At 35.2% G+C, this 23,625-nt stretch overlaps 1 protein-coding gene and 2 pseudogenes across 1 annotated transcript; all 3 read left to right on the top strand.

Moving 5' to 3' along the window:
* Positions 1-2,772: 2,772 nt before the first annotated feature.
* On the top strand, positions 2,773-3,719 carry LOC113913558 (annotated as a pseudogene).
* A 7,857-nt stretch (positions 3,720-11,576) lies between these two features.
* Positions 11,577-12,500, top strand: LOC113914852 (annotated as a pseudogene).
* Positions 12,501-21,466: 8,966 nt separating this feature from the next.
* On the top strand, positions 21,467-22,408 carry LOC113914683 (olfactory receptor 8K3-like). The gene has a single exon (XM_027580115.1). It carries the CDS (start codon positions 21,467-21,469, stop codon positions 22,406-22,408), a length of 942 nt encoding a protein of 313 aa, XP_027435916.1.
* Positions 22,409-23,625: the final 1,217 nt, after the last annotated feature.

Consider the following 23,625-nt stretch of genomic DNA (forward strand, 5'->3'; position numbering starts at 1 on the left):
TTTATTAGACCTATATAGTCAGACATACATAAATGAAAAAGGACTCATGCAAAATATAAAAATAACTTATAAATCAATAAATAGTTGACATGATATACAATACAAAGCTGACAAAAGACGTGAACAGGTACTTTTCAAAGTAAATATATAAATACTTCTAAAACAAATGAAAAGGTTTTTTTATTTCATTCAGTACAAGGATAATGCAAACTAAACCACATAGATACCCATACACAACATCTAGAAGGCTAGAAAGAAAATGATGTAAAATACCAAATCTTGATAAGAATATTGAGCAATTGTAAAAATTTGCACGGCTACCAGGAATGCACATTGATATAACCACTCTGGAAACTCATTTGGTAGTACTTACTAATGTGGAAAGTGCATATCCTATGGCTCAGCTATTTCAGGGTAGGAAATATACAGAAATAGAAATATATTCAAGATTAAGTCAATCTTGCTATACACACAAAGGGTGTGGGAGTAGCCATTTTTAATTACCATTGTTAGGAAACTTTTGTGTTATCAGGGTAATAGTCTCTATAATCTGTAAATGATTCTCTTTAATAAATACATGATAAAATCCAATTTTTATTATTTCACAAGAGCCAAGATTTGAAAAAGAAAGCTTTATGTTAATCAAAATATCAGATGAAGTAGAATGCTTATAATATCACTATCATAAAACCTAAAAATTGAAACCAGTTCTAATATTTAACAATAAAATAATGGGTAACTAATTTGTGATATATTCATAAAATGGAGTTGTACACAGACATGAGAATGAGCATTCTACAATGACCATAACAGTATGTTAACTGAAAGAACCCAGACACAAAAAATAGTATATATAAGATTTCTTTTATATAAAGTAACAAAAATAGGTGAAAATAATTTATGTTGTTAAAAAACAGAATAACGGTTATCTGTGTGTGTGTGTGTATAAGGGGGGCAGTTCATTGTAGATAGGAAAATGAAAGATCTTCTGGGGTCCTGATAATGTTTTATTCTATTTTTGTTATTGTCATTGCTGTTTAATCTGGATTCCAATTACACAATGTGTTATGTTTGCAAAATTTATTTATGATAAATACATTTGTCAGTATGTATATTATATGTCAGGAATAAGTTTAAAACACCACAAATGAGAAAATATATATTTTATATATATATATTATTTTCCCTTGTGAATTTTTAAAAGGATGCAATAAGCATCATTCAAACATTCCTCCATTAGGTCCTGATCCATGAAATCTTAAAAAGCCATTGTATTAACAGGAAACAATTATGGGTTGGGAGAAAAATGAGAATATCTTTCCTACAGATACAGTGTTTTGATTACAGATCTCTGAGTTAGAGTAGAAAGACTTTACCAGGAGACACTGTGTGGAAAGGTATCTAACAGAACTTTATCTGTAAGGAGATATAAAGATGTACTCTATAATTCACAGATATACCATGGCTTCATTTTTAACCTCCAGGCTTAATTAACTTGTATTCTTTCTCCTCAGGGAGAGCCTCAAAGGAGGAAAGATACACATAAATCCTTCTTACTGGGTTATGTTAGGAACACATGGGAGTACAGAAAGATTCCTCCTCAGAAGTGAGTGGACTGCTCCTGTCTCTGTAACTAACTCAGACTAGTGACTCTTCAGGACCCCATTAGTGTCTGATACCTCCCTTGGTGATTTAGCCATCTCTTTAATAATCTGCTTTGATAACTGAAGTTTCTGAGTGAATACAAGGTTGTAAACAACTTTATTATAATTGTGGGTGAAAGCTAGACATTTGCTATGAGGCAGCAAGCTTGTATTCTGTAGATCTAAAAGTGGATTTGCCAGGTTATAATGGCAATTCTATGGTTAACTTACTGAGTCACCATCAAATCGTTTTCATAGTGGTTGTACCATTTCACATTGCCAACAAGAATAGAAAGAGGTTCTAATCTCTCCACACTTTTGTCAGCATTTATAATTTTCAAAAAAAAAAAAAATAACCATCCTAGGGGTGCCTGGGTGGCTTGGTCCATTAAGCGTCTGCCTTCAGCTCAGGTCATGATACCAGGGTCCTGGGATGGAGCCCCTCATTGGGCTTCCTGCTCAGTGGGGAGTCTGCTTCTCCCTCTGCCTCTCCCCCCTTGGCTTGTGCGTGCTCTCTCTCTCTCTCTCTCTCAAATTAATAAATAAAATCTTTAAATAAGCATCCTATGGGGTGTGAGGTGGTGTCTCATTGTGGCTTGGATTTTCATTTTTTTAATGAGTAGTGGTGTTGAACCTTTCTTCATGTGCTTATTGGCCATTTGTATATCTTCCATGAGAAATGTCTGTTCAAGTCTTTAGCCTGTTTTCTAATTTGGATTTTTGTTTTGTTTTGTTTTGTTTTGCTGTTGAGTTGAAGAATCTTTATATATTCTATATAATAGAGTTTAACCGGATATATGATTTGCAATCTCCTCCATTGTGTGTGTCATCTTTTCATTCTTTGATAGTGTTCTCTGAAGCACAAAAGTTTGTCTGGTTTTTTTTATTTTGATTATGTCCATTTATCTATTTTTACTTTTGTTGTTTGTGCTTTTGGTGTCATATCTAAGAAAGTTGTAAAGAGCTCAGCTGAGCTGGGAGAGAGAGAATTGAGCTGCCGGGTGTTGGAACAGCCAATATAAAGCAACAAGATTTCAGCCTTTAATCACTTTCTACAATGGTCATCTCAGTGATATGTCATGCAAGTTAATGATTATTTTTATATTTAACCCCAGTATAGGTTTCCCAAATGGCCTGTACAGAGAAACACAATGTAATGAGATGGAAAGAATTCATTCTAATGGGAATCACAAGACCCCCTGAGCTGCAGGCTCCATTGTTTGGACTCTTCCTCACCTTTCACCTGGTCTCAGTGGTGGGTAACCTGAGCTTGATCATCCTCACCAAGATAGTCTCTAGGCTACAAACACCCATGTACTTCCTCAGACATCTGGCTCTCACTGATCTGGGTTATTCAACAGCTGTGCTAGTAAACTTTGCTGTAGATCAGCCTACCATCTCTTAAAACTGGTGTGCTACCCAACTCACTTTCTTCAGTATGTTTATTACTAGTGAAATTTTCATTTCGTCAACAATCGCTTATGATCACTATGTGGCCATCTGTAACCCTCTGCTCTACACAGTCATCATGTCACAGAGATGATGTCAGTTGCTGGTGGCAATCCCCTATCTATACAGCATTCTTTTGTCTTTGTTGACCATTATATTTCACCGTTTGGTGGCTATAACGTCATCAGGCATTTCTACTGTGATAATCTACCACTGATAGTTTTGCTCTGCTCAGGCACACATGAAATTAAATTGATAATTCTGATCTTTTCAACTTTTAATTTGATGTCATCTCTTCTGATAGTCCCTGTGCCTTACATGCTGATCCTTGTTGCCATCCTTAGGATGAACTCTGTAGAAGGCAGGCACAAGGCTTTCTCCACCTGTGGATCTCATCTGACAGTGATAGTCATATTTTACAGCACTCTATTTTTTATGTATGTGCAGCCCAAATCCAGTCATTCATTTGATACTGATAAAATAGCTTCCTTATTTTACACTTTGGTTATACCCATGCTGAATCCCATGATCTACAGCTTGAGGAACAAAGAGGTGAAAAATGCCCTATATAGGACCTGCAGAATGTTTGCAAATGTTCTATTTAAAATTCACGGTAGGATACACTAACAATAAATTCTGTATTAGCCAATGTACATTATAATTAACCTTGCTATAATCTTGTTCTGTTGCTTCCAGGGGATGAGCAAGAATCAATGTGTGATAAGCATAGAAATAAAGAAATTTCTTGATTATTTTCAAATTTCAAATGAGGATAATCACCAACAGATTTCTTCTTTCTCATACTTCAGATACTAACCTCATTTAGTTTCAATTCCAGGTCAAGTACAATTCCTACATGTTCTGGCACTACCCTATTTGTCTGCCTCTTCCACTAAACACTTATTTTTATAAAACCAAAGACACCATATATTCTTTTCACAATCTTATCTATAACTTTCTAGCATAGTAAAAGACACACACAAAGAAGATACCTGATAGATACTATATAAGTGAATTAATCAAGGAAATAAACATATATTGTGCACTTTAACAATCAAAATCCCTCTCTTTATGGGGCTTACAGAAAATAGGCATCAAGAGAAGTGGTCCGCACAGTGGGACGGATTGGATTAAGCAATGTGAAAATGGTATAGAGCCAGTAGCCAGGATGGGGGTTACCTTTTAATTAAAGTTGTCGGAGCACTCTGCTAAGATGGCATTGAAACAAACACTTGAGCTGAGTGGGTAGACTCTGACTACCTAGTGGAAGCCTATTCCATGGGGACAGAACTGACATTGCTGCAGCTACCGGTGACTGATGTGCTGAGGAACACCAGAGTCAAAGGTGGTGGGAGCATAAATGGGATTAGGAAATAAAACTCGTACTTTTGGTACTTTCCCATTAAAACAACTACAAGGTTGTACTCGTACAACCATTCTGGAACTTGTAACATAGAATTTGATCTTGTAAGACTATATAGACCACTGTACAACTTACCTTTTATTCCAAATGATAAAAAAGCCTTTGGAGGATTTTGAGCCAAGGAGTGGTTTGATCTATCTTTGATTAAGGGACAGCTATGACTACTGTGCAAATAATGGATGGCAAACTCTAAGGTTGGAAATTGAAGATGCTGAGGGGTTAATCATGGTACATTTGAGAGAGAATAGAGGTTTAATCCAGGACAAGTACAATCAGAGGATAGAAATGATGAGATTCTTAACATATTTTTAAGAAAATCTCAATATTTCTTCACATTTATGTGGAGTATAAGAGGCATAAAAAGGAAAATTAATGATTTAAAAAGAATGGAAAGGCTAGTTCCAAGGCTCATCTTAAGATATGCTGAATACTTTTTTCTGCTTTCAATTAATATGACCTTAACTTCCCATTAAAACAAGGGGGGAAAAAAGCACCAAACCAAGCAAAAACAGAGACAAGATATATGTAACAAGTCGTCACAACACTGACATCAAGTAACAAAGGCCAGTTTCCCTGATGGATGAGGAACAAATGAGGTGAATCCTATGATGGCTCCACCTGCCTGATGAGTTGAAGAAACAATGTTGAGGGTCCAGTAAGTCTATGGTAGCTCAATTTTGCAAGACAGAGTGCCAACACTAGGAGAGCTGTCCAAAGAAAGAACCCTGGATCTCTGCAGAGAATCCTCCTCAATTATTGAGATTAGTGATCAACACATGCAAGAGGAAACCATCCAGGCGAAAGAAAGAATCATCTAAGAATATGACAGGCAACTGTATCTGAAACTCAAACAGAGGTAGAATTTGTGCAAATGTATTGCACAGGGAGTAGAAAACCTCATAGTTTATAGGACTTTAGGTAAAGTATTCAAGAAGGTCTTCCTTCAGTAAGTGAAATAATTAGCCCTAAACTGCTACACTGCTCTGGTCCCACCCAGGAAATTATAAAAGCAATATCTGAAAGGATTAAACTATTTCAAAATAACTATATCCTAGAACAAAATTCAGGGAATATTTTTAAAATACAAATGTATCCAGTATCCATCAAGAAAAATTCGCAATGAGTTATATATTTATAATATATATTTTATATATATAATTATAATTATATATAATTAATTAAAATAAAATAAATAAATTAATTAATTTAAATAAATAAATTTAATTAATTAAATGATTGATTTAAATAAATTAAAATTAATTTTATATAATAAATAAAAATTAATTAAAATAAAATTAATTAAAATAAATACAAATATAAATATAATTATCAGGCATACAAAGAAGCAGGAATACATGATCCATAATGAATAGAATAACCAATCAATGGAGACTGGTCAAGAACTTGCCCATGTTTGAAATAACAAACAAAGGCAAAAAAACAGTTATTATAATTGTGTATCATAGTTTCAAAAAGATACCTAGAGACATGGAGGGTATTGAAAAATAAGAATCTCTACACCTAGAGATAAAAAATACCATGTTCAAGGTGAAAGATAAATGGGATTGTATTTACAGCAGATCGGACATTACAGAAGTAAAGATTAGTGAGTCTACAGATACAACAATAAAAAGTATCAAAATGAAACACAGGGAGTGAAAAGAACCAAAAACATAAAAAGAATAATAATCTGGGAGACAGTTTCAAGCAGCCAAGTATGCATGCAACTGGTTTCCCCAAAAAAGGATGTCATTAGAATTATTTGAAGAAGGGGCACCGGGGTGGCTCAGTCGTTGGGCATCTGCCTTCAGCTCAGGTCGTGATCCCAGCGTCCTTGGTAGAGCCTCGCATCCGGCTCCCTGCTCGGTGGGGAGTCTGCTTCTCCCTCTCCTACTTCCCCTGCTTGTGTTCCCTCTCTAGCCCTCTCTCTCTGTGTCAAATAAATAAATAAAATCTTTTTGAAAAAAGAATCATTTGAAGAAAATACAGGTGAAAAATAATCAAAGATGATAAAAGTTGAAAGACCTCAGATTCAAGAAGATTAACAAACCCCACATACAAGAAACACATAGATAACTACCTGAAGGCAACTCATCATTAAATCAATGATAGCCAGTGATCATAAAACATTAAGCAATCAAAAAGCAAAGATACTTTATATAAAGAGGAACAAAGAATAATGGATTTATCATCAGAAACACTGCAGGTGAGAAGACAGTGAAGCAACATCATTAAAATATTGAAACAAAATAATTGTCAACTGAGAATTTTGTACCCGGAAAGTATAGTGAAAAAAAAATGGATTAGTGGTTGACTGTCCTTAAACAGGGAATGAGGGAAGGGAAGAGCAGTTGGCAATGAAAGAATGGCATAAGTGACCCATATAGAGATGGAATAAGCCTGTATGTTGATTTTTATGCTGATTACACATGTGTACAACCAATTAAAACTGTATAAGTATGTATGTGTGTATATATAGTTTGGTGCAAACACAAAAATGAGCAATGAAACACTGGTGACCCGAACAGGCAGAGTATTGTACCAATATTAATTTCATGATTAATTTCATGATTTCCAGGGTACAATCTATTTTGTATGATATTGTTGCAAGTTGTTACCACTAGTGGAAACTAAGTGAGACATAGGAACTCTCTGTGCTCCTTTGTTCCATCTCTTATAATTCTATAATTATTTCAAAATAATAGAAAGTTAAATTAAATCCAAGTCTGTCTGAGACATTATGGGGTAGGATGAGGTAAACTGGAACTATTACAAAGAGAGATACATACATACGTCAAAACTTATCAAATTTTATACTTTATATATGTGCAGTTTATTATTTTCAATGATATATACTTAAGTTGTTTTACTTCATTACTAACCATGCCAAGAGATCAAACCAAAACCAAGGGAAAAGTCAGTAATAGAAACATTTTAACTATTACCCAGTTAAGAGGGGTGCTGGGGTGGCTGTTGGTTAAGTGACCAACTCTTGATTTTGGTTCAGGTCATGATCTCAGGGTTGTGGGAGAGAGCCCCATGTCAGGCTTTGCCCTCAGTGTGGAATCTGCTTGAGATTCTCTCTCTCCCTCTCCTCTGCTCCTTCCCCCATTCCTTCACCCCCCAAATTAATTAATTAATACAATCCTTTTTTATTGTTTTTTCTAATACTTTATTATGAAAATGTTTCATCATACCCATAAGTTAGAAGAACAATATAATGAACAGTCATACACACACCACTGAATTCCGTAATTAGCATGGGTTATATTATCCACCCTCAATTCCCCACTAACCCATCTCATGTGCCTTTCCTTAATGAACGGTGATACTTAATGTCCTTTCAGAAGCTTGCTGGCCATTTGCATGTCTGCTTTGGGAACACATAGAAAATGTATACCCATTCTTTTATTGGACTATAGCATTTTATCATTGACTTGTAGGAGTTATTGATATATTTTGGATATATGTCCTTTATTATTTATATAGACAAATACTGGGTATTTGGGATTCAAGAACCAATAAAATGATATAAAATCTTTTTAAAAAAGTATTATCCAGTTAACAGGAGAGAACATAATTCAGGCACCTGCCATAGATGTGAAGACCCAAGAACCTAATTTATTTGCTGGTACAAGAGAGTATTGGTACTCGTACAACCATTCTGGAATATTTAACAAAATTAAAAGAATTGTTTTCTCTTTCTAAGTGATCTTCCTGCTGTGTGGATGCTTATGTGTGGTCATATGCATACACGTAGGTGGATCTATATGTATATCAACACACACACGCACAGATGCACATACATCCAGAGACAGATATGTGAAATGTATACCATGGATAATTTTGTTTGCAGCATATTAACATGGCAAGTCAAGGCTTTTCATGGAACTCTGTGTTGGAGTAGTATTGCTGATAACTGGGGTTGGAGACAAGCAAATACCAAGAATAGATCCATAAAATTCATTATATATTATTGACTGTAATGAAGAAAGAAGCAAAAAGAAATCACAACATGAAAACATCAAAAATAAATAACGTGGCTTAAAATGCCACAACACAATTTATAGCAAAATAACATAGCAAAACATATGCACATAAAATATTATATTTTTGCAGAATATATTGATCTTGTAAGATATATGTCAAGTACAGTAGAGCAGGTGACAAGGAAGAAAAAAATAATTGGAATGGGTATTAGGCACGATGGAAAAACAAGAAATATTGAACTCTAATACAGACAAATAAAATGAAAGAGAAGACCTAAACAGATGAGAATTTACTCTGAAAAAAAGAATGAGAAATAAGAGTAACTAATTTCACTCTCTATAGTCAAAAAAAAAAAAAAAAGAAAGAAAGAAAGGAAAAAAGTAAAGGACACAGCACCTTATATACACAGTATCTTACTATTTTTAGTTCATTTAATTGCTTATTTTTTTAAGATTTTATTTATTTATTTGAGAGGGGAGTGGGTGGGAAGAGCATAGGGAGGGGGACAAGCAGACCAGGTCATGAGGGGCTCGATCTCAGGACCCTGAAATCATGACCTGATCCGAAACCAAGAGTTGGATGCTTAACTGACTGAACCACCCAGGTGCCCCTCACTTAATCTTTTTAATAATGCAATAAGACAGTGTTTAAAAATTACTCCATGTGTCATCTGAGGAGTCCATTGTGTCATCCATCTAAGGAGACCATTGTAGAACTCAAGGAATACTGGCAAGCTTGGTGTATAGATAACATACATGAATCCATTTCCCTACATGTTTGTTTGGGTAAAAGTACTTCAGAGGAACAAAACCAAAAGGAGGTCATGTATATATATATAATATATATATATATATAATATATATAACATATATAATATTTATATATGTAAAATTTTATATATACATAATATTTTACACATAATATTTTATATATGTAAAATATTTATATAATGTATTAACACATATATAATTATATATAATATATGATAATATAGGCTTGAGAGAGAGAGAGAGCGAGAGATTTTGAGAAATGAACACTTATGATTATTGGGATTGGCCAAGCAATCCCAATGTGGAATAGCCTAGCATTGTAAGAGTTGACCGTGCAGTCCTGAGTACAAAGGGGAGAAACTAGGGCGCCTGGGTGGCTCAGTTGGTTGAGCGACTGCCTTTGGCTCAGGTCATGATCCTGGAGTCCTGGAGTTGAGTCCCTCATGGGGCTCCCCGCTCAGCGGGGAGTCTGCTTCTCCCTCTGACCCTCTTTCCTCTCGTGCTCTCTCTCATTCTCTCTCTTTCAAATAAATAAATAAAATCTTTAAAAAAAAACAAAGGGGAGAAACTAGGTAGATTTTTTATATTTCAGTCTGGAGTATAATTTCTTTGTCTTTGGAGGACCTCATCTTTTGTTCTGTAAGGCTTTCAACTGATTGGATGAGGCCCACGTACATTCCAGAAAGTACATGGCTATACTCAAAGTCTATTTATTTGAATTTTCATCACATGTGAAAAATATCTTTATAACAGCATTTGGACTAATTTTTAACTAAACAACTGGGCACCATATCCTAGCCAAGTGGACATATAAAATTAACCATCAAAGCAAGGGGAAGAAAGAGTAAATCAAGAGTAAGATATATGAACGTAGTACACAAACTAACAAAAAAATCTAACTCATTGGTGAATACAAATTGTTCTAGACAATTAAATAAACACCCTCCTTGCATTCTGCTAAGCTTTTAAATACTTCAAGGATGATCAAGAAATTGCTTGGCATATCCTCAGGGAGAGTCTCAGAGGGCAAAAAAGAATCCATAAATTGATCTCACCTCACCATATTATGAAGTACACAGGTAAGCCAAGACAGAAATTTCATCACAGGTAAACAGAATATTTCATGTGGTGCTGTATTATACCAATACCCAAATAGTTTTGGTGATGTTTGCAACACTTTTATTCCATGTCAAAGCATAGCAAAATATTAGGATTTCCGATTCACTTCCGCATCCTACTATTGATAATGCATGACAGAGCAAGAGTGCACGCCCTTCTCTTCACATTATTGTTCAAGTATTTTCACAACTGCTAATAGGCATTTTTGAAATGTCAGGGACATATTACTTATGTAAATGTACGTTTCATGTAAATACTTCGTCATATAAATAATACAGGACCAAACTGAGCAACCATAAAGCCTAACTAAAGAGTTAGGAATAAAAAAAAAGAAAATTATGGCAGAATTATGAAACTGTAGCTATTGAGGTGTCCGTTTGATACCTAAATCCTCAGTCATTTAGTGACTAAATTCTTCTTATACCTTTCACAAAAACATTGTGAAAGTTATTTACATCAACTTATTTATAAAGGTGATTTTTTTTTCTAATTCATAATGAGCAAAAGGAGAAATTCTACCTCACATTGAGATGTGAAGAGTAATACTTGGAGGTTAGGAGACTTTTAAGTGCCCAGTTTTATGGTGATGGTACAAACACAGCATGTTCAATATCCAGTGGAATCTGACAGCACAGATAATTTTCTCAAAGAGTGTAACTTTAAAAAACAGTGATCAGATCATCAAAACAGATAGTAAACTAGCAAAAAGCAATTTGATGCTTTCCCTAGTTGTCTCAAACTGGTGAGAGAGAGCCCTCTCTCTTCTCTTATCTCACACGAAATCAGCACTGACAATGATATTTTTTTTCTTCCACGTTTCATCCTTTCAACCTCAAAATTCACATCGTTTCTTCTTCTGTTCATTTAAAACAGTTTTTCCTAACCATAGGTCAGAATTTCTGGCATTAGAACATGTGTACTTGGGTATGGGGTAGTTTATCAGAAGCTCACAATCTTATCAGCAATGTTTTATGTGAGGTAAATGTGGATTTTCCAGAAATATGTTTATAATTTAATGTTACACAATGCTCTATTTTTCTGTTGCTTTCTTATAGCTCACTCATAGACTTCTGACACTGCTATTTTACTTGAATTCAGGATAAAACACTACCAGATGATATTCCATGAAAGCTATTTACTATGCTGATTATCTATTCAGAATAGGTTTTCCAATAAACCTGGATGGAAAAACACAATCTGACAGTGCTTAATGAATTCATTCTCATGGGAATCACACATCATCCTGAGCTGCAGGCTCCCTTTTTTGGGCTCTTCCTCATCATCTATTTGATCTCAGTGGTGGACAACCTGGGTATGATCATCCTCACCAAGATGGACTCCAGGCTCCAAACACCCATGTACTTCCTCAAACACCTGGCTCTCACAGATCTGGGTTATTCAACAACTGTAGGACCAAAATTGTTAGTAAGTTTTGGTGTGGAAGAAAACACAATTTCTTATTATTTGTGTGCCACACAGGGAGCTTTCTACATTATGTTCATTGTTAGTGAGCTGTTCATTCTGCAGCAATGTCCTATGACTGCTACGTGGCCATCTGTAACCCTCTGCTCTACCCTGTCATCATGTCACAAAGCGTGTGTCATGTGCTGGTGGCAATTCCCTATCTCTACAGCAATTTGTTTCTCTCATAGTCACCATAAAGATTTTTAGTTCACTCTTCTGTAGCTATAATATTGTCAATAATTTCTACTGTGACTGTGTCCCCTTGTTATCTTTGCTCTTCTCAAATGCGCATGAAGTTGAATTGACAATTTTGATTTTCTGTGTTTTAAATTTGATTTCATCCCTTCTGATAGTTCTTGCGTCTTACCTGCTGATCCTGGTAGCCATCATCAGGATGAACTCAGCTGAGGGTAGGCACAAGGCTTTTTCCACCTGTGGGTCCCACCTGACAGTGGCCACAGTGTTCTATGGGACTTTGATATTTATGTACGTGCAACCTGAGTCCAGTCATTCCTTTGACACTGAGAAAGTGGCGTCTGTAAATCCCCATAGCTGAATCCCTTGATCTACAGCTTGAGGAACAAAGATGTAAAATATGCAGGACAAACAATGTGGAAAAAACTATGCAATCTTTTTTCTTAAAGTTTATTTATGGCACAGTCTCCATAAATTAGGTTATGGGCCTCAAAGAGAGGGAGAGAGAGAGAATCTTAAGCAGATCTTGCGCTGATTGTGGAGCCCAACACGGAGCCCAGTCTCATAACCCCAAGATCACGACCTGAGCCAAAAATCAAGAGTAGCATGTTTAACCAATTGAACCATCCAGGCACCCCTAGAAATGGAATTTTAAAATACCTGCTACAAATATATCAAAACTGTAAAATACTTAAAGATAAATATGAAAAATACATGTACACAACATTAAGAAACATTGCTATAAGGCACTAAAGGAGGTGTAAATAAGTGAGAAATATACCATGCTTTTTTTCTAGAATATTCAATATTGTTAAAATATCAAACTTCCTCAAATGTACCTACAGATTCAATGAGACTCAAATAAAAATCCAAGCAGGCATTATTTTTGGTAGGAAATAGGAAGCTGAAACTAAAATATAGAAAGAAATGCAAAGACCTGGAATAGCTGAATTAACTTTAAAAGAGAAACACAGTTGTAATAAAAACACTACAGCAAAAACTAACTTGATCTCAAGCCCTATTCCAAAGCTACAGTTGTTAAAAGGGTGTGGCACTGGTATAAAAATTGACAAATAGATCAATGAAACAAAATTGATAGACCAGAAATGGGCCCACACATGTATGAACAATAAATTTTTCACAAGGCAAACGAAAAAGGTCATTTGTTGAAAAAGACTAAATCTTTCAACAAATGATGATAGACTAATTAGATGCATACATATAAAATATAGAATGTTGCCCCATAACTCATATAAAGATTCACCAACAATGGATCATAGATGTAAATGTAACACCTAAAAATTTAAAAATTTCAGGAGAAAACGTAGTAGAAAATATTCATGATCTCGGGTTCTGTAAGGATTTCTTAAATATAATACCCAGAGTAAAACCAATAAAAAAAATTTTTGATACATTTTATGACATCAAAATGATGTATTTTACTCTTCAAAAGATACTCTTAAGAACGTGCAAAACCAATTTATGTTCTGGAAGACAATAGTTTCAAGTAACATATTTCATAAAGTGCTTGTTCCACGATAGACACAGACGTCTCAAAACTTGATAATAATAATAGACCTCCAGCATAGGCAAAACATTTGGAAAGTACTTCACCAAATAACACATAAAGATGGCAAATATGCACTTTAAAAGTTGCTCAGTATCATGGTCCACTAATGAAATCCACTTTAAAACCTCAATAAGATAACACTCTAAATCTATTAGAACACCTAGATGTTGTGAGTATATGGAAGAACAGAAACTTTCATGCATTGTTGGTGGAAAAGTAAAATGGTATAAATATTTGAAAATAGTTGTTATAAGCATCAGTGTCTTAAAAATTAAACATGCATTTAACAGTATTTAGCCTTTTCACTCCCACTTATTTACTACAAATGACATCACATTTCCCTTTAAGATTTGTATCCAAATGTCCATAGCAACTGTAAGAATACAGAACATAGCACTCCCAAATCTGCTGCTTTGGCATATAGATTACTTTGAGCCAAAGACACTGAAAACACAGGAAGTGCAAGAAGGGAACACTGAAATCCCCTTTTTTCTCTGAAAGCAGAAAATGAAATTACCATCTTAAAGATGCCCTCCTTATTCTAGAAGGAAAAAAAAATTCTCATCACCAGAGATGGAGACTCGAAGTCAAGAGAAACCTATACTAACAAAGCTTGTTAAAAATAACTGTTGGGGAACTTGGGTGGCTCAGTTTTTAAAGTCTGCCTTCGGCTCAGGTCATGATCCTGGGGTCCTGAGATTGAGCCTTGCATCCGAATCCAGCTGCCTGCTCCACAGGGAGCCTGTTTCTCCCTCTCCTGTTCCCCCTGCTTGTGCACTCTCTTGATCAAGTAAATAAATAGAACCTTAAAAAAATAACTCTTATTTGCCTTTAGTCTCCCCAAATATTTTAGTCACTTTTCTACAATTGCCACTCTTTGTTCAACCTCGCATATAAGCACTCAGGCTGAGCCAGTTCTTTGGGTCTTCATTCTTCTTATGAGGACTCCCACATACATGTAAAAAATTACTAAATAAAATTTGTATGCTTTTGTCCTGTTAATGTCTTATGTCAGTTTAAATCTCAGGCCTAGGTGGAAACATTAAAGTGGTAAAGAAGGATATTTTCTTCCCCTTCACTTTTATTGAAGTTTTATTTGTGATGGCTCTAAACCAGAAACAAACCAATTGTTCATCCACTTGAGAATGGACTGTAGGATATCCAAGCACGTGAATGCCCCTCACAATGAAAAGTAATGAAGTATTGGTACATCCAAAAATGTGGATAATCTCAAAATAATTCTGTGGAGTAAAGGATGCCAGAACAAAAAAACTAAATAATTTATAATGACATTGCAAAAAAAAAAAACCTAAAAATTTGAAATCATCTATATTTATACAAAGCAGATCAAACAAGAATTCCCAGAAAGTGCAAGAAAAGAACATAAAATTATATACAACTTGGAAAAAAAAAATGAAACCATCCCAATAGGCAAATGATATGTTATCTAATAGAAAATCTCCACAAATCTGAAAAACAAAAGTCTAAAACAAAAATATGAGTTCAGCAAGGACACATGATACATGATTAATGAACAAATGTCATTCCATATGTACATATAGAAATGAATTTAAAAATAAAACATTCACAATCCCCCACATATACTGAAATATGTAGGTAGAAACAAGCAAATGATGTATAGGATCTGTATGCAGAAAAGTACAGAATAGTGATTAAAGAAATCAAAAAAGTTCTGAACAAATTAATAGACATTGAGTTCATAGATTAAAAGACTTAATACATTAAAAATATCAATTCTTTATAAACCGATCTATAGATTTAATGCAAACCCAGCAAGACTTTAGTAAAGGCAACTTTATACTGAAATTTATGTGAAAGTTCAAGAAACTAGCAGAGATCAAACACATTTTAAAGTGTAGCATAAGAAGGAAGAAAACAATCTACTCCATGTTGAGATTTACTACATAGCCACAGTAATGGAGACCCCAAGACTTTGGTGGAGATACAAACACATAAATCAGCATCACAAAAATAGACAGAAATATACCTTTGGAAATAGTTCAACTTATTTTTCCAAAAGATGCAAAGATAATTCAACAAAAGGAGACTAGCCTTTAAAAAAAATGGTGTTGGGGTGCCTGGGTGGCTCAGTCAGTTGAGCAACCAATTCTTGATTTCAATTCAGGTCATGATCTCAGGGTTGTGAGATCAAGCCCCCTGACAGCCTCCGTGTTCAGCATGGAGTCTGCTTGAGAGTCTCTCTCTCTCTCTCTCTCCCTCTACCCCTGCCCCTGCTTGCACTCTCTAAATAAATAAATGAATGAATAAATAAATAAATAAAATCTTCTAAAAAAATATTGGTATTGTAATTGGGAGTACAGAGATGAAAAGAAACAGAAAAATAATGCTAGCCTAAACCTTATGCAAAGATTAAATAACAACTTAAATTAAAATGGCAAACTATAATACACTTAGATAAAAACGTAGGGGAAAGCCTATATTCAGTACCTTGGGCTAGTGAAGAGTTTATAGACATGACATCCAAAGCATAATCTATAAAAGTAAATACTGGTAAACTGGACTTGATCCAAATGAAAACAACCTACCAATCACACTCTTGGTTACTTATCCTAAGGGAATGAAAAATAATATTCATGCGATCATCTTTAAGTGAATGCTTATAGATGTTTTACTCATAACAGTTGAACACTGGAAAGAACCCAAATGCCTTTCAGTGAGTGAATGGTTAAACAAATTCTGTCATCAATATCATGGAATACAACTCAGCAACAATAAAGGAACAAATGATTTATATACAGAAAACACAAGTGAATCTCAAGAGAATTCTGTTGAATGAAAAAAATCCAATCTCAAAAGATTACAAATGGTATACTATTTATAAGACATCCTTTAAATGACAAAAAATATAGTGATGGAAACTTGATTAGTGATTACCAGGAGTTAAGAACCATGGCAGAGGTGGAATCAGTGGGTGTTGCTATAAGGGGGCAGCCGGATGAAACTCTGAGGCAAGGAAATAGATCTGTTTTGGAGGCGGGTGGTACACAGAGTAGAATCACTGAAATGGTGCAATATGCAATAAAAGGTAAAAACAAAAACAAAAATAAAAGAGAAGTGGTGAACAGATAGATGGAAACTCACAATGAAATGAGAAGTAACAGTAACTAATTTCTGTCCCTGAAGGGAAAGTGAAAACAACTTGAGCAACAAGTCAAGGTTGTAGCACCTTGTATTTTCATAATGTATTATTTTAATTCCCTAAAAACCTTAGAATAATGTGACAAGACAGTGTTTAAACTCTTCTACTCTGTGCCATTCATTTGAGGAGACCACCATGGAATTGCAGATTCTTGATGCCATGTCCTATAGATATGATATTTTAATCAAGAGTCCCATATGCTACAAAAGGAAAGTTAACCAAGAGTAAAAAATAGGGGGGAAAAAAAGAAGGAAGGGAGGGGAAGGCAGGGAAGGGAGGGAGGGGGGAAATGGAGGGAGGAAGGGTGGAAGTCAGGAAGGAATTCAGGAAGGAAGTCAAAAAGAAAGAAATGAAAAAAAAAGTGAATGCAAATTTTCTCTGATAATTAAAGGACAACCTTCAGACATGTTGTTATGCTCTGAAATACTTTAGGGGTAATCAACAATTTGCTTGGAATCTCCTCAGGGAGAATCTCAAAAGGTGAAAAAAAATCCATAAATTGTTCTCATTATGCCACGTAAGAAACACATGAGAGAGTCAAGACAGAGGCTTCATTGCAGGTAAAACGATAGACTATTTTATGAGCTATCTTATGTTACCAACATCAACAATGATCAAGTACATAAGCAACGTTCTGCTTTAATTCAATAGCAAAGCTCTAGCAAAAAGTTGCCATTTATGATTTAGTTTTTGGCTTTCTTTTTGTTTTGTTTTGTTTTGTTTTGCTTTGCTTTCTATTACTCCGTAATGCCTGAGCAAGAATAGGACACCTATCCTTTTCTTTTGTTTTTCTTTTAAAGATTTTATTTATTTATTTGACAGAGAGAGATACAGTGAAAGAGGGAACACAAGCAGGGGGAGAGGGAGAGGGAGAAACAGGCTTCCCGCTGAGCAGGGAGCCCAACACGGGGCTCGATCCCAGGACCTGAGCCATCATGACCTGAGCGGAAGGCAGATGCTTAACGACTGAGCCACCCAGGCGCCTGGACACCTATCCTTTTCTATTCACATTATTTTTTTGAGTATTTTCACCTGGATCAATAGACTAAATATTCAAAAACATCTTTGAAGCAACATCATGCTATTGCTTATAAACTATTCATTTTATATAGATAATTTTATCTTCAATGCAGGCCAAAATTGAGAGCAAATAAAGCATAACTAAAGAGAAACTCATTTTTAAAAATTGGTAAAATTAAGAAGCTGCCTGTATTCAGACTTGCGTTTTGATGTCCTTCCAAATTCTTAGTCATTTAGTCGCCGCAGGTTGTTTTTTGTGATGCTCTCAATATCATTTAAGATTTAATGATTATTTAAATAAAAATATAAATATGATTCATTCCAGATAGCTTGATGAGACCAAAAGGGATTTCCACCTCACACTGAGATGTGAAAAGCATTATTTGGATATTAGCAGACTTTTAAGTACCCAGTTTTATGGTAATGGTACGATGTTCAGCGTGTTCTTCAATTTGAAGTAGGATCCCACAAGAAGCAGATATAATTATCTCAAAGAATGTAGCTTTAAAAAAGAATAACAAGTGATCTTCAACAAAGATGTTAAAATATGAAAGCAATTTGGTTCTTTCCCTAGAACTCTAAAGCTTAGAGGAAAATAAAAATACATGTTTATCTTTCCTTACCTTACAGGAAAATTGGAACTTACCAAGTATGATTTTTCTCAGCCTTTCATATTTGTGAAACAAAATGAAACAAACAAAAAACAAGGCTTATACCACTTCTTATAGCATTTGTTGGAGATATTTTTCTAAAATTACTACCTATGGATACACGTTTCCCTCTTTCTGATGTGAGAAAGGCACATGCATCAAGGCAGGGTAGGTGATCGGGTGGTCACAACATTAGAAGCAATAGTTTAAGTGAATTAAATGCAAATTTTATGTAATCACTTTTATATTTAATGTTATAAAATTGTATGTTTTTATTTTCTTGAAGGGCAGTCAGAGACTGCTGTGATAATGTAATGCAACTATATTATAATGTCCCTATTATCTCATAAGTTTATCATTATAACCTGTATCATTTCTATTTCTTTTTTTTAAGATTTTATTTATTTATTTATTTTAAAGATTTTATTTATTTTATTTGACAGAGAGTGAGAGACAGCAAGAGAGGGAACACAAGCAGGGGGAGCGGGAGAGGGAGAAACAGGCTTCCCGGGGAACAGGGAGCCTGATGTGGGGCTCCATCCCAGGACCCTGGGATCACAACCTGAGCCAAAGGCAGATGCTTAACGACTGAGCCCCCCAGATGCCCCAAGATGTATTTATTTTAGAGAGCAAGGGTGAATTGCGGGAGAAGTAGAAGGAGGGAGAGAGAGAGAGAGAGAGAGAATCTTAAGCAGACTCCCCACTGAGCACAGAGCCCAATGCAGGGCTTGATCTCATGAGCCACCCAGGTGCCCCTATTTATTTATTTATTTTTGAGGGAAAGCACATGAGTGGGGGAAGAGCAGAGAGAGGGACAAGCAGACTGTGCACCGAACACGGAGCCTGACTCTGGGCTTGGTCCCACAACCCTGAGATCATGACCTGAGCCGAAACCAAGAGTCAGGTGCTTTAACTGAATGACCCACCCAGATGCCCCTGTATTTATTTTTTCTTAAGAAAGGATTCATGCTTGCAATATTTTAAACTTAATAATTCTCTTACCTTAATCTGCCATCTAGTTCTTACTGGTATATTCTTAATCTGTATATTATTAGGAATAGTCAGATGCATTTTATTTGATAATAATATTTATCTGTGTTTTGTATTATAGTTTGGAGAAGTCCCTGTGGTCCTAAGGTGTAGAAGAATTTAATATCAAAGAATCCATGTATATCTCATCTTTAGTGTATTTTATTTCACCTCTATGGTATTGTATAACATAGTGACTTTATTCGGTTTTTAAAGGGAGTTTTTTTATGAATCTTTATCATATGAAAACAATGCCAGTGACTGCTCATTCACCCAGTTTTTTTTAAAGATTTTATTTATTTATTTGAAAGAGAGAGAGCTGGAGTGGGGGGAGGGCAAAATTAACGTTTACAAAATTATATCAAAATAAACTTATAGTGGCATTTTGTTAAAATAGTTAAGAAAATTAGAAGATAAAGAATTGAAGGAATAGGGCGCCTGGGTGGCTCAGTTGGTTAAGCGACTGCCTTCAGCTCAGGTCATGATCCTGGAGTCCCAGGATCGAGTCCCACATCGGGCTCCCTGCTCAGCAGGGAGTCTGCTTCTCCCTTTGACCCTCTTCCCTTTCGTGCTTTCTATCTCTCATTCTCTCTCTCTCTCAAATAAATAAATAAAATCTTAAAAAAAAAAAAAAAGAATTGAAGGAATAGCACCTTGATGGTTCAATTTAGTTACAGAGAAGGGGTCAGGACAGTTGCCTGCATTATGTCGCATTCCATCTTACTTGACCTATTCCTATTCATCATCATAGCCTAGACAAAGAAGATTCATCATAATCCAGAGGATTTACATACAAATATGTAAAGAATTTTTGAGCTAAGTTATGGTCTGTTTGAGCTAAGTTATGGTCACCACTTACAAAAACAAAACAAAAAGCCATGACGTAGGCACACAATCATCTGATCTTCATTCATGCCTCTCAACAGCGCTATGTAAGGAAGTATTGTTTTGTATATGAGAATAAAGAGTTTTAGATATGTTAAATTATTGGCCCAAAGTGACCCTCATATATGTCATAAATAGAGGTTTAACACAGACTATATCTATATAAATATATCTCATATATTTATGAAATAAAGATAATTCTCAACTGCAATCTTACAGTTTTCTTATTTATTCACTTGTCCAATATCTGTCAAGGGTGTCAGCTGTTTCAGCCTGTATCACCTGTGGGTGTAAAGGATTTTATAGGACTATGTGTTGAAGTAGTGGTTTCTGTATATTTTTCGAATTTGTGGTTTTAAATTTTTATTTGTAATCATTATGTAATTGTACAATATAATTTATTATATATTGACCTATGTACTAAGTCATATTATTAAGTGCAATTTATAAATGTCACTGTGTAATTGCAATTATATAAATGATGAATAGAAAACTTTATTTTTAATAGAAAATTTTCAAATATAGCACAATAGAGTTGATATGTTACACCCAAATTTTTAACATAGTTTTGATTTTTTAAATTTTTCCTATATATATCTATGTCTATATTTATATATCTATATGTGTCTGTACCGACCTATGTATCTATTTCTCCCTCCCTCTCTCCCTCTCTATTATTTATCTGTCACTATCATCTTGGTTTCTCAAACTTGGCACTATTGATACTTTGGACTGGATATTGGGTCTTGTAGGATGTTTAGAAACATAACTGACCTTTAACCATCATTAGCCAGTAGAACCCCACCTTCCAGTTGTGTCAACCAAAATGTCTTCTAGACATTGATAAAATGTTATCTGGTTAGCAAAATCACCTTCAGGTGAGAAGTATTGACTATCTGTGTTTATGTAGATTCATCTTTGTGGGAGATGGGTTTATTTTCAAACATCTGAAATTGGAAAGTTTGGATGTATTTTATTTGTACTAGTTTTGCATGCTAAAAATCACTCAGGTGATAATGCATGAAATTTTTGACAATGCTGATATCTCTATCCAGAATAGGTTTCCTGATAAGCCTGCATGGAAACTCAAAATCTAACAGTGCTCAATGAATTCATTCTCATGGGGATCACAGACAAACCTGAGCTGCGGGCTCCATTGTTTGGACTGTTCCTCATCATCTATTTGATCTCAGTGGTGGGCAACCTGGGCATGATCATCCTCACCAAGGTGGACTCCAGGCTACAAACACCCATGTACTTCTTCCTCAGACACCTGGCTTTCACTGATCTTGGTTATTCAACAACCGTGGGACCCAAAATGTTAGTAAATTTTGTTGTGGATCAAAATACAATTTCCCATTATTTTTGTGCTATCCAACTAGCTTTCTTTCTTCTGTTCATTGTTAGTGAACTTTTTATTCTAACAGCAATGTCCTATGACCGTTACGTGGCCATCTGTAACCCTCTGCTCTACCCTCTCATCATGTCACAAAGGGTGTGTCACGTGCTGGTGGCAATTCCCTACCTCTACAGCACATTTGTTTCTCTCATAGTCACCATAAAGATTTTTAGTTTATCCTTCTGTGGCTACAATGTCATCAGTCATTTCTACTGTGACTGTGTCCCCTTGTTATCTTTGCTTTGCTCAAATACACATGAAATTGAATTGATTATTCTGATCTTAGCTGGTTTTGATTTGATTTCTTCCCTTCTGGTAGTTCTTGTGTCTTACCTGCTGATCCTGGTAGCCATCATCAGGATGAACTCAGCTGAGGGTAGGCACAAGGCTTTTTCCACCTGTGGGTCCCACCTGACAGTGGCCACAGTGTTCTACGGGACTTTGATATTTATGTACGTGCAACCTGAGTCCAGTCATTCCTTTGACACTGAGAAAGTGGCGTCTGTATTTTACACCCTCATTATCCCCATGCTGAATCCCTTGATCTATAGCTTGAGGAACAAAGATGTAAAATATGCAAGGCAAAAGATGTGGAAAAAAATATGTAGTATTTTTTCTTAAAATTCACTGTCTAGTATGACTCCTATAAACTGAGTTATGGACTTTAAATTTTGTTCTATGTGCCTCCAAATAAAATAGCAAATACAACTGAGTTCAACATATATTATCTATTTATAGATTATTTTACACACGCTAGGCACTTCTGACTGCTATAAATTGATTTGTGAACAAAATAGTAAAAAATTTACCTTCCTAAAAAAAATTGGTTCTTTCAGAGAGAAAGGTGGATTGTATATATTAATGAAGTAAATACTATAGTACAGTAGAATGTGTTAGATGGGTGTACACACACACACACACACAAAGCTGTCAAGGATTCTGTTTTTCTCACCTATTAGAATAAAATTGCAGTCCCTGTGTATGTGTGTGTGTTTATGTGTGCGTGTGTGTATATGTCTGTGTGCATGTGTAAGTCCTTTCCTTCTGTTTCAGCCTTCATACTCTTCCCTGGTATGTTGTAGAATTATAGTTAATACTGGTTATTTCTGGGATACCTAATGATTTGAAGTACTCATATTAGTTTGTTCAGACACCCTTATTACAAGCATCGGGATCCCATTTTTTTCCTCATCAATGTATGAGTCTATTGGCTGAACATACTTTGTAATCCAACAATCTGGTTTGTCTCAAAAAGTCCATGTTGTTGATATCAGAGGATGTTCAAATTAAGGTAATATTTTGAGAGCTCCTCAGTTTGTGCTTTTTCCTCAATGGTTGTTCTTTCTTTTATTTTTTTAAGATTTATTTATTTATTTGAGGGTGAGGGTCAGAGAGAGAGAATCTTCAAGCAGACTCCACGCTTAGTGTGGAGCCAGATGTGGGGCTCGATCCCGCGAACCATGAGATCATGACTGAGCCAAAATCAAGTGTCCAATGCTTAACCAAGGAGCCCCTGTTCTTTCTTAATAACTGGCTCTTTGGTTTAGAATATTGTACATTTCCTTATCTTTTTTAAAAAGAGTAATTATCCATGTTTAAAAAGTATGCCCCAGTTGTTTGGGTATCCTAGCGTAAGAAGACTATTCTGCAGTGCATTAATTGCATTGCCTCTCTTTCCTCAGATTGATCGTTCCCAATGTTTATCAATATTGATTGTGTACTATATTTTAATTTGCTGTCATCATTTAACTACATTGATTCATTGTTCTACTTGTGGGAAGCCTACTTGGGTCATTTGTACTATGCCACATTTCTAAGGTGAATGAGGATTGATAGAT

This window comes from Zalophus californianus, chromosome 11 (genome assembly GCF_009762305.2).
Source record: "Zalophus californianus isolate mZalCal1 chromosome 11, mZalCal1.pri.v2, whole genome shotgun sequence".
In the NCBI taxonomy this organism is placed as follows: Eukaryota; Metazoa; Chordata; class Mammalia; order Carnivora; family Otariidae; genus Zalophus; species Zalophus californianus.